Source organism: Oncorhynchus tshawytscha, unplaced genomic scaffold (genome assembly GCF_018296145.1).
Source record: "Oncorhynchus tshawytscha isolate Ot180627B unplaced genomic scaffold, Otsh_v2.0 Un_contig_10143_pilon_pilon, whole genome shotgun sequence".
NCBI lineage: Eukaryota > Metazoa > Chordata > Actinopteri > Salmoniformes > Salmonidae > Oncorhynchus > Oncorhynchus tshawytscha.
Window position 1 is genome coordinate 7,501 of NW_024607215.1, and position 12,950 is coordinate 20,450.

The following is a 12,950-nucleotide window of genomic DNA, read 5'->3' on the forward strand; positions in this document are numbered from 1 at the left end:
AGAGTGTAGGGGCGGCAGGTAGCCTGGTGGTTAGAGTGTAGGGGCGGCAGGTAGCCTAGTGGTTAGAGTGTAGGGGGCAGGTAGACTAGTAGTTAGAGTGTAGGGGGTAGGTAGCCTAGTGGTTAGAGGCAGGTAGCCTAGTGGTTACAGTGTAGGGGTGGCAGGTAGCCTAGTGGTTAGAGTGTAGGGTTGGCAGGTAGACCAGTGGTTAGAGTGTAGGGGACGGCAGGTAGCGTAGTGGTTAGAGTGTAGGGGTGGCAGGTTAGAGTGTAGGGGCGGCAGGTAGCCTAGTGGTTAGAGTGTAGGGGCGGCAGGTAGCCTAGTGGTTAGAGTGTAGGGGCGGCAGGTAGCCTAGTGGTTAGAGTGTAGGGGCGGCAGGTAGCCTAGTGGTTAGAGTGTAGGGGCGGCAGGTAGCCTAGTGGTTAGAGTGTAGGGGCGGCAGGTAGACTAGTGGTTAGAGTGTAGGGGCGGCAGGTAGACTAGTGGTTAGAGTGTAGGGGCGGCAGGTAGCCTAGTGGTTAGAGTGTAGGGGTGGCAGGTAGCCTAGTGGTTAGAGTGTAGGGCGGCAGGTAGCCTAGTGGTTAGAGTGTAGGGGCGGCAGGTAGCCTAGTGGTTAGAGTGTAGGGGCGGCAGGTAGACTAGTGGTTAGAGTGTAGGGGGGCAGGTAGACTAGTGGTTAGAGTGTAGGGGGCAGGTAGCCTAGTGGTTAGAGTGTAGGGGGCAGGTAGCCTAGTCGTTAGAGTGTAGGGGCGGCAGGTAGCCTAGTGGTTAGAGTGTAGGGGTGGCAGGTAGCCTAGTGGTTAGAGTGTAGGGGCGGCAGGTAGCCTAGTGGTTAGAGTGTAGGGGGTAGGTAGCCTAGTGGTTAGAGGCAGGTAGCCTAGTGGTTACAGTGTAGGGGTGGCAGGTCGCCTAGTGGTTAGAGTGTAGGGGTGGCAGGTAGCCTAGTGGTTAAAGTGTAGGGTTGGCAGGTAGACCAGTGGTTAGAGTGTAGGGGACGGCAGGTAGCCTAGTGGTTACAGTGTAGGGGTGGCAGGTAGCCTAGTGGTTAGAGTGTAGGGTTGGCAGGTAGCCTAGTGGTTAGAGTGTAGGGTTGGCAGGTAGACCAGTGGTTAGAGTGTAGGGGACGGCAGGTAGCCTAGTGGTTAGAGTGTAGGGGTGGCAGGTAGCCTAGTGGTTAGAGTGCAGGGGTGGCAGGTAGACTAGTGGTTAGAGGCAGGTAGACTAGTGGTTAGAGTGTAGGGGTGGCAGGTAGCCTAGTGGTTAGAGTGCAGGGGTGGCAGGTAGCCTAGTGGTTAGAGGCAGGTAGACTAGTGGTTAGAGTGTAGGGGTGGCAGGTAGCCCAGTATTTAGAGTGTTGGACCAGTAACCAAAAGGTTGCTGGATCGAATCCCTGAGCTGACCAGCTAAAAATCAGTCGTTCTGCCCCTGAACAAGGCAGTTAACCCACTGCTCCCTGGTAGGCTGTCATTGTAAATAAGAATTTGTTCTTAACTGACTTGCCTGGTTAAATAAAATATATATATAAATATTGGTCACAGTAGTCCCCCCCACCCCCGGTGGCAGGAAGAAGCTACTGACCCGGCTCCTGGAGGGCCAGAGAGCTGCTGGGTTACTGCAGGCTACTGACCCGGCTCCTGGAGGGCCAGAGAGCTGCTGGGTTACTGCAGGCTACTGACCCGGCTCCTGGAGGGCCAGAGAGCTGCTGGGTTACTGCAGGCTACTGACCCGGCTCCTGGAGGGCCAGAGAGCTGCTGGGTTACTGCAGGCTACTGACCCGGCTCCTGGAGGGCCAGAGAGCTATTGGGTTACTGCAGGCTACTGACCCGGCTCCTGGAGGGCCAGAGAGCTGCTGGGTTACTGCAGGCTACTGACCCGGCTCCTGGAGGGCCAGAGAGCTGCTGGGTTACTGCAGGCTACTGACCCGGCTCCTGGAGGGCCAGAGAGCTGCTGGGTTACTGCAGGCTACTGACCCGGCTCCTGGAGGGCCAGAGAGCTGCTGGGCCTCAGTCATATTTAGAAACCAGTGGTGTCTTCAACAAGGTGTTTGTGGCGAACATGTTAGTAACAATTTCAGTTGAACGATTTGAATAAAGATTCCAAAAAGTTACAGGTTCTTACCTGAACAACGAGGATGTTCCCTGGAGGACCTGGTATCCCATCAGCCCCGTTGAGACCTGGCCGGCCTGGAGGACCCTGAGGAAGGGGATGGAGATAATTATGATGATAAAGAATGACATTTACTTCCTGAATTGGAAGTCCCAGGCAGAGAGAGAGAGAGACAGACTGATACAATGTATGGTGTGCTTTATGTGTTTATCTGAAAGTGTGTGTTGTGAGAGATAGATGGTGAAAATGCATGAGAGAGACATAAGGTGTGTGTGTTCATCTGTGTTCGAGACAGAGAGAGAGAGTGTATGTTAGTTTGTAACTCACCAGTTCTCCTAGGTCTCCTTGAGGTCCTACCAGTCCTGTGGGCCCCTGGGGTCCTTGTTCTCCCTGGAGAGAGGACACAGTACAGTATACAGTACAGTGTAGTGTTTCTTAATCCTGGTCCCGGGGACCCAAAAAGGTGCATATTTGAGTTTTTGCCCCATCACTGTACAGCTGATTCCACTAGTCAACACATCATCAAACCTTTGGTTAGTGGAATCAGGTGTGTTATTGGCAAAAACATTCATGTCCACCCCTTTACATCCCCAGGATCAGGATTAAGAAACACTGAAATTGAACCAATGAAACACAACAGGTGTAGTGGAGAGAGTAACTGAACCAATGAAACACAACAGGTGTAGTGGAGAGAGAAACTGAACCAATGAAACACAACAGGTGTAGTGGAGAGAGAAACTGAACCAATGAAACACAACAGGTGTAGTGGAGAGAGAAACTGAACCAATGAAACACAACAGGTGTAGTGGAGAGAGAAACTGGACCAATGAAACACAACAGGTGTAGTGGAGAGAGAAACTGGACCAATGAAACACAACAGGTGTAGTGGAGAGAGAAACTGAACCAATGAAACACAACAGGTGTAGTGGAGAGAGAAACTGAACCAATGAAACACAACAGGTGTAGTGGAGAGAGAAACTGAACCAATGAAACACAACAGGGTGACAGAGACAATATAGAACAGGGGCTCGAGGGCCACATCGAGATTTTGAAATTCAACGGAGAGACGCATCTTTTGGGGGACCAATTGTTGGTTAGAATCCATTTGTGGGGGCCTCCCGAGTGGTGAAGCGGACTAAAGCACTGCATCGAGAGGGTTCGGCAGGCCGAGGTTTCCGTGGCCCATCGCGCTCTAGCAGCACCTGTGGCCGTACCTGGGCCGTACGCAGTGCACACTGACACGGTCGCCAGGTTTCCTCCGACACACTGGTGCAGCTGGCTTCCGGGGTTAAGCGGGCATTGTGTCAAGAAGCAGTGCGGCTTGACTGGGTCGTGTTTCGGAGGATGCATGGCTCTCGACTTTCGCCTCTCCTGAGTCCTTACTGGAGTTGCAGCGATGGGACAAGACTGTAACTACCAATTGGATACCACGAAAAATGGGTAAAAAAATGTATATATTTTTCTCTTGTCTCGCGAGCCGGATTGAAGTGCCAGGCGGGCCGGATTGAAGTGCCAGGCGGGCCGGATTGAAGTGCCCGGGGGCCGGATTGAAGTGCCCGGGGCCGGATTGAAGTGCCCGGGGCCGGATTGAAGTGCCCGACGGGCTGGATTGAAGTGCCCGAGGGGCCGGATTGAAGTGCCAGGCGGGCCAGATTGAAGAGCCCGAGGGGCCGGATTGAAGTGCCCGAGGGCCGGATTGAAGTGCCCGAGGGCCGGATTGAAGTGCCAGGCGGGCCAGATTGAAGAGCCCGAGGGGCCGGATTGAAGTGCCAGGCAGGCCGGATTGAAGTGCCAGGCGGACCGGATTGAAGTGCCAGGGGGTCATACTTTGCCCCCCTTGATATAGAGGAATACACTAAATAACACCACTGACTCACCTCTGGTCCTGGAAGACCCCCGGGGCCTGTGATTAAGGTGCTCTGCAAGATGCCAGAGAAAACATGAAATTATTACGAGTGGCTATTTGAAGTGTGTGTGTGTGTGTGTGTGTGTGTGTGTGTGTGTGTGTGTGTGTGTGTGTGTGTGTGTGTGTGTGTGTGTGTGTGTGTGTGTGTACTTACTGCTCCAAAGTAGGATTGTTCTCCTTTCTCTCCTTTCTCTATTCTTTCCTGGTAGAGAGGAACACACACACACACACACAGACACACACACACACACACACCCATAAAGCACACATCTCTAGTTAGAGTACAAAAGAGTAGTTGTTTAGTGTTGAGTTGCTGACAGACATTGCATTGTGAGATGTACCTGTCCGTTCCAGGACTCCGCCCTCTCCCTCTCGGCCAATCCGTATCGATCTTCAAATTCCTCCTCGTATTCATACTCTCTGACCTCGTACTCATCTGTTTCGTTGTCGTAGTCTTCGTACTCTACAATCTGTCACACACACACACACACAAGACAACCGATCATCATCATCATATCCACAGTCAACAGTAGCACAAGAAGACATTTCAGAATGTAATCTTGAGCTGAACCACTAGAGCTAGAATACTGGTTATAATTGGAACTACAGAACCACAAAGACATTCTAGTTCTCTGATAAGAACCACAGAACCACAATGACATTCTAGTTCTCTGATAAGAACCACAGAACCACAATGACGTTCTAGTTCTCTGATTAGAACCACATAACCACAATGACATTCTAGTTCTCTGATTAGAACCACAGAACCACAATGACATTCTAGTTCTCTGATTAGAACCACAGAACCACAATGACATTCTAGTTCTCTGATTAGAACAACAGAACCACAATGACATCCTAGTTCTCTGATTAGAACCACAGAACCACAATGACATTCTAGTTCTCTAATTAGAACGACAATGACATTCTAGTTCTCTGATTAGAACCACAGAACCTCAATGACATTCTAGTTCTCTGATTAGAACCACAGAACCACAATGACATTCTAGTTCTCTGATTAGAACCACAGAACCACAATGACATTCTAGTTCTCTGATTAGAACCACAGAACCACAATGACATTCTAGTTCTCTGATTAGAACAACAGAACCACAATGACATCCTAGTTCTCTGATTAGAACCACAGAACCACAATGACATTCTAGTTCTCTGATTAGAACCACAATGACATTCTAGTTCTCTGATTAGAACCACAGAACGACAATGACATTCTAGTTCTCTGATTAGAACCGCAGAACCACAATGACATTCTAGTTCTCTGATTAGAACCACAGAACAGTCCAATCCTGAGAGAATGAATGGATGGTTGAAATGGAATGCTCAGAGAGAGCAACATTAGACATGGTGTCCAGATCATTCTCTTTTTTCAACTTATTGTTTTATTGTTTATCTTTCTGTGTCTGGTCAGGTACTGTGGAGGTCACCTCTCACCTCATACTCTGTGATGTTGGGTCTCACGGTAACCGTGGAGACAGAGAGGTCGTCGTAAAGGTCACTGTAGTCAAACTCATCAAACTCCTCCACCTTCACTCTCCTGACGGGCTTTGTCTCCTACACACACAAACACACACACACACGGTGTGTTCAGAGGCCATGGAGTGAGGCAGGAGTTAAATCGAACAGGGGACGGAGGAAGAGAGGTGGGCACATGGAACACTGGTACACGGAACACTGACACACGGAACACTGGCACACGGAACACTGACACACGGAACACTGGCACACGGAACACTGGCACATGGAACACTGGCACATGGAACACTGGCACACGGAACACTGGCACACGGAACACTGGCACACGGAACACTGGCACACGGAACACTGGCACACGGAACACTGGCACACGGAACACTGGCACACAGAACACTGGCACACAGAACTCTAGCACATGGAACACTGGCACATGGAACACTGGCACATAGGAACACTGGCTATAGAGGGCAGATAAAGAGGGGAAGGGAGGGAGAGAGAGAGAGAGAGAGTGGGAGGGAGAGAGAGGGGAGGGAGAGAGAGAGAGAGAGAGGGGGAGGGGAGAGAGAGAGAGAGAGAGGGGGAGGGAGAGAGAGAGAGAGGGGGAGAGAGAGATAGAGGGGAGGGAGAGAGAGATACTGGAAACGATTTATCCGGAGGCTGCATTCATTGTAGCTGGGGATTTTAACAAGGCTAATCTGAAAACAAGACTCCCTAAATTTTATCAGCATATCGATTGCGCAACCAGGGGTGGAAAGACCCTGGATCATTGTTACTCTAACTTCCGCGACGCATATAAGGCCCTGCCCCGCCCCCTTTCGGAAAAGCTGACCACGACTCCATTTTGTTGATCCCTGCCTACAGACAGAAACTAAAACAAGAAGCTCCCACGCTGAGGTCTGTCCAACGCTGGTCCGACCAAGCTGACTCCACACTCCAAGACTGCTTCCATCACGTGGACTGGGAGATGTTTCGTATTGCGTCAGACAACAACATTGACGAATACGCTGATACGGTGTGCGAGTTCATTAGAACGTGCGTTGAAGATGTCGTTCCCATAGCAACGATTAAAACATTCCCTAACCAGAAACCGTGGATTGATGGCAGCATTCGTGTGAAACTGAAGGCACGAACCACTGCTTTTAATCAGGGCAAGGTGTCTGGTAACATGGCTGAATACAAAGAGTGCAGCTATTCCCTCCGCAAGGCTATCAAACAAGCTAAGCGCCAGTACAGAGACAAAGTAGAATCTCAATTCAACGGCTCAGACACAAGAGGTATGTGGCAGGGTCTACAGTCAATCACGGACTACAGGAAGAAACCCAGCCCAGTCACGGACCAGGATGTCTTGCTCCCAGGCAGACTAAATAACTTTTTTGCCCGCTTTGAGGACAATACAGTGCCACTGACACGGCCTGCAACGGAAACATGCGGTCTCTCCTTCACTGCAGCCGAAGTGAGTAAGACATTTAAACGTGTTAACCCTCGCAAGGCTGCAGGCCCAGACGGCATCCCCAGCCGCGCCCTCAGAGCATGCGCAGACCAGCTGGCCGGTGTGTTTACGGACATATTCAATCAATCCCTATACCAGTCTGCTGTTCCCACATGCTTCAAGAGGGCCACCATTGTTCCTGTTCCCAAGAAAGCTAAGGTAACTAAGCTAAACGACTACCGCCCCGTAGCACTCACATCCGTCATCATGAAGTGCTTTGAGAGACTAGTCAAGGACCATATCACCTCCACCCTACCTGACACCCTTGACCCACTCCAATTTGCTTACCGCCCAAATAGGTCCACAGACGATGCAATCTCAACCACACTGCACACTGCCCTAACCCATCTGGACAAGAGGAATACCTATGTGAGAATGCTGTTCATCGACTACAGCTCGGCATTCAACACCATAGTACCCTCCAAGCTCGTCATCAAGCTCGAGACCCTGGGTCTCGACCCCGCCCTGTGCAACTGGGTACTGGACTTCCTGACGGGCCGCCCCCAGGTGGTGAGGGTAGGCAACAACATCTCCTCCCCGCTGATCCTCAACACTGGGGCCCCACAAGGGTGCGTTCTGAGCCCTCTCCTGTACTCCCTGTTCACCCACGACTGCGTGGCCATGCACGCCTCCAACTCAATCATCAAGTTTGCGGACGACACAACAGTGGTAGGCTTGATTACCAACAACGACGAGACGGCCTACAGGGAGGAGGTGAGGGCCCTCGGGGTGTGGTGTCAGGAAAATAACCTCACACTCAACGTCAACAAAACTAAGGAGATGATTGTGGACTTCAGGAAACAGCAGAGGGAACACCCCCATCCACATCGATGGAACAGTAGTGGAGAGGGTAGCAAGTTTTAAGTTCCTCGGCATACACATCACAGACAAACTGAATTGGTCCACTCACACAGACAGCATCGTGAGGAAGGCGCAGCAGCGCCTCTTCAACCTCAGGAGGCTGAAGAAATTCGGCTTGTCACCAAAAGCACTCACAAACTTCTACAGATGCACAATCGAGAGCATCCTGGCGGGCTGTATCACCGCCTGGTATGGCAACTGCACCGCCCTCAACCGTAAGGCTCTCCAGAGGGTAGTGAGGTCTGCACAACGCATCACCGGGGGCAAACTACCTGCCCTCCAGGACACCTACACCACCCGATGCTACAGGAAGGCCATAAAGATCATCAAGGACATCAACCACCCGAGCCACTGCCTGTTCACCCCGCTGCCATCCAGAAGGCGAGGTCAGTACAGGTGCATCAAAGCTGGGACCGAGAGACTGAAAAACAGCTTCTATCTCAAGGCCATCAGACTGTTAAACAGCCACCACTAACATTGAGTGGCTACTGCCAACACACTGTCAATGACACTGACTCTACTCCAGCCACTTTAATCATGGGAATTGATGGGAAATGATGTAAATATATCACTAGCCACTTTAAACAATGCTACCTTATATAATGTTACTTACCCTACATTGTTCATCTCATATGCATACGTTGATACTGTACTCTATATCATCGACTGCATCCTTATGTAATACATGTATCACTAGCCACTTTAACTATGCCACTTGGTTTACATACTTATCTCATATGTATATACTGTACTCGATATCATCTACTGTATCTTGCCTATGCTCCTCTGTACCATCACTCATTCATATATCCTTATGTACATATTCTTTATCCCCTTACACTGTGTATGACAGTAGTTTTTTTTGGAATTGTTAGTTAGATTACTTGCTCGTTATTACTGCATTCTCGGAACTAGAAGCACAAGCATTTCGCTACACTCGCATTAACATCTGCTAACCATGTGTATGTGACAAATAAAATTTTATTTGATTTGATTTGAGATAGAGAGGGGTGGGAGAGAGAGATAGAGAGGGGGTGGGAGAGAGAGATAGAGAGGGGAGGGAGAGAGAGATAGAGAGGGGAGGGAGAGAGAGAGTGGGGAGGGAGAGAGAGATAGAGAGGGGAGGGAGAGAGAGAGTGGGGAGGGAGAGAGAGATAGAGGGGAGGGAGAGAGAGAGTGGGGAGGGAGAGAGAGATAGAGAGGGGAGGGAGAGAGAGAGATAGAGAGGGGGGGGAGAGAGAGATAGAGAGGGGGTGGGAGAGAGAGATAGAGAGGGGAGGGAGAGAGAGAGTGGGGAGGGAGAGAGAGATAGAGAGGGGAGGGAGAGAGAGATAGAGAGGGGAGGGAGAGAGATAGATGGGAGGGAGAGAGAGATAGAGAGGGGAGGGAGAGAGAGAGATAGAGAGGGGAGGGAGAGAGATAGATGGGAGGGAGTGAGAGATAGAGAGGGGAGGGAGAGAGAGATAGAGAGGGGAGGGAGAGAGAGATAGAGGGGAGGGAGAGAGAGATAGAGAGGGGTGGGAGAGAGAGAGAGTGGGGGAGGGAGAGAGAGAGTGGGGAGGGAGAGAGAGATAGAGAGGGGAGGGAGAGAGAGAGGGGAGTGAGAGAGAGAGAGAGATAGAGAGGGGAGGGAGAGAGAGATAGATAGGGGAGGGAGTGAGAGATAGAGAGGGGAGGGGAGAGAGAGATAGAGAGGGGAGGGAGAGAGAGAGAGAGAGGGGAGGGAGAGAGAGATAGAGAGGGGAGGGAGGGAGAGATAGAGAGGGGAGGGAGAGAGAGGGGAGGGAGATAGAGAGGGGGAGGGAGAGAGAGAGGGGAGGGAGAGAGAGATAGAGAGGGGAGGGAGAGAGAGATAGAGAGGGGAGGGAGTGAGAGATAGAGAGGGGAGGGAGAGAGAGATAGAGAGGGGAGGGAGAGAGAGAGAGGGGGGGAGAGAGAGAGATACTGCAATGAATGGAAAGAAAGAGATCAAGATACCTCTGTCATAGAATAGGCTGTCTAATGAGACTCTCATCATCACCTCCCTGTCTCTTGATAGGCTGCCTAAAGGGAACTCACCTCCTCAGTCTCTTGTGATAGGCTGTCGTAGGGTAAAGGGGCGTGGCAGTCGGGAATGTAGTCTTGACAGTAGGTCTCTGCAGCTCTGGGGTCGGCTACGATCAACAATTGTTGGATTTCTCCCTGTGGACACATACACATTAATAACATAGTTGAAACATTAAACACATTAACAAAACACATGAAACACACACACATTAATAACATAGTTATTAATGTTCCGTGTGCTAACACACTCATTAATAAAGTAGATGAAACACACACATTAATAAAACACATGAAACACACTCATTAATAAAACACATGAAACACACTCATTAATAAAACACATGAAACACACTCATTAATAAAACACATGAAACACACACATTAATAAAACACATGAAACACACACATTAATAAAACACATGAAACACACACATTAATAAAACACATGAAACACACCATGTTTCTTTGTATGAATGTAATTACCTATCGGTGACTGAATGAATGTAATTACCTATCGGTGACTGAATGAATGTAATTACCTATCGGTGACTGAATGAATGTGATTACCTATCGGTGACTGAATGAATGTAATTACCTATCGGTGACTGAATGAATGTAATTACCTATCGGTGACTGAATGAATGTAATTACCTATCAGTGACTGAATGAATGTAATTACCTATCAGTGACTGAATGAATGTAATTACCTATCAGTGACTGAATGAATGTAATTACCTATCGGTGACTGAATGAATGTAATTACCTATCAGTGACTGAATGAATGTAATTACCTATCAGTGACTGAATGAATGTAATTACCTATCAGTGACTGAATGAATGTAATTACCTATCGGTGACTGAATGAATGTGATTACCTATCAGTGACTGAATGAATGTAATTACCTATCAGTGACTGAATGAATGTAATTACCTATCGGTGACTGAATGAATGTAATTACCTATCGGTGACTGAATGAATGTGATTACCTATCGGTGACTGAATGAATGTGATTACCTATCAGTGACTGAATTAATGTAATTACCTATCAGTGACTGAATGAATGTAATTACCTATCGGTGACTGAATGAATGTAATTACCTATCGGTGACTGAATGAATGTGATACCTATCGGTGACTGAATGAATGTAATTACCTATCGGTGACTGAATGAATGTGATTACCTATCAGTGACTGAATGAATGTAATTACCTATCAGTGACTGAATGAATGTAATTACCTATCGGTGACTGAATGAATGTGATTACCTATCGGTGACTGAATGAATGTGATACCTATCGGTGACTGAATGAATGTGATACCTATCGGTGACTGAATGAATGTAATTACCTATCAATGACTGAATGAATGTGATTACCTATCAGTGACTGAATGAATGTGATAACCTATCAGTGACTGAATGAATGTGATAACCTATCAGTGACTGAATGAATGTGATTACCTATCGGTGACTGAATGAATGTAATTACCTATCGGTGACTGAATGAATGTAATTACCTATCGGTGACTGAATGAATGTGATTACCTATCGGTGACTGAATGAATGTAATTACCTATCGGTGACTGAATGAATGTGATTACCTATCGGTGACTGAATGAATGTAATTACCTATCGGTGACTGAATGAATGTAATTACCTATCGGTGACTGAATGAATGTAATTACCTATCGGTGACTGAATGAATGTAATTACCTATCGGTGACTGAATGAATGTGATACCTATCGGTGACTGAATGAATGTAATTACCTATGGGTGACTGAATGAATGTAATTACCTATCGGTGACTGAATGAATGTAATTACCTATCGGTGACTGAATGAATGTGATACCTATCAGTGACTGAATGAATGTAATTACCTATCAGTGACTGAATGAATGTGATTACCTATCAGTGACTGAATGAATGTGATAACCTATCAGTGACTGAATGAATGTGATAACCTATCAGTGATTGAATGAATGTGATTACCTATCGGTGACTGAATGAATGTAATTACCTATCGGTGACTGAATGAATGTGATTACCTATCAGTGACTGAATGAATGTGATTACCTATCGGTGACTGAATGAATGTGATTACCTATCAGTGACTGAATGAATGTGATTACCTATCGGTGACTGAATGAATGTGATTACCTATCGGTGACTGAATGAATGTGATGGCCTATCGGTGACTGAATGAATGTAATTACCTATCGGTGACTGAATTAATGTAATTACCTATCGGTGACTGAATTAATGTAATTACCTATCGGTGACTGAATGAATGTGATTACCTATCGGTGACTGAGTGAATGTGATGACCTATCGGTGATGTAATTACCTATCAGTGACTGAATGAATGTGATTACCTATCGGTGACTGAATGAATGTGATGACCTATCGGTGACTGAATGAATGTAATTACCTATCAGTGACTGAATGAATGTAATTACCTATCAGTGACTGAATGAATGTGATAACCTATCAGTGACTGAATGAATGTGATAACCTATCAGTGACTGAATGAATGTGATTACCTATCGGTGACTGAATGAATGTAATTACCTATCGGTGACTGAATGAATGTGATTGCCTATCAGTGACTGAATGAATGTGATTACCTATCGGTGACTGAATGAATGTGATTACCTATCAGTGACTGAATGAATGTGATTACCTATCGGTGACTGAATGAATGTGATTACCTATCGGTGACTGAATGAATGTGATGACCTATCGGTGACTGAATGAATGTAATTACCTATCAGTGACTGAATGAATGTAATTACCTATCAGTGACTGAATGAATGTAATTACCTATCGGTGACTGAATGAATGTAATTTCCTATCGGTGACTGAATTAATGTAATTACCTATCGGTGACTGAATGAATGACTGAATGATTACCTATCGGTGACTGAGTGAATGTGATGACCTATCGGTGATGTATGTGATTACCTATCAGTGACTGAATGAATGTAATTACCTATCGGTGACTGAGTGAATGTAATTACCTATCGGTGACTGAATGAATGTAATTACCT

At 47.5% G+C, this 12,950-nt stretch overlaps 1 protein-coding gene across 1 annotated transcript in view; it reads right to left on the reverse strand.

Moving 5' to 3' along the window:
• Positions 1-10,037, reverse strand: part of LOC121842409 (collagen alpha-1(XI) chain-like) — a gene marked incomplete at its 5' end in the record, with an annotated part of 17,207 nt that extends 7,170 nt beyond the window's left edge. Inside the window, 7 exons of the mRNA XM_042312405.1 lie at positions 2,119-2,193; positions 2,434-2,496; positions 3,984-4,025; positions 4,167-4,214; positions 4,354-4,482; positions 5,465-5,584; positions 9,915-10,037. Coding sequence (XP_042168339.1) covers positions 2,119-2,193; positions 2,434-2,496; positions 3,984-4,025; positions 4,167-4,214; positions 4,354-4,482; positions 5,465-5,584; positions 9,915-10,037 — 600 coding nt within the window. The remainder of the gene's footprint in view (positions 1-2,118; positions 2,194-2,433; positions 2,497-3,983; positions 4,026-4,166; positions 4,215-4,353; positions 4,483-5,464; positions 5,585-9,914) is intronic.
• Between the last annotated feature and the right edge of the window lie 2,913 nt (positions 10,038-12,950).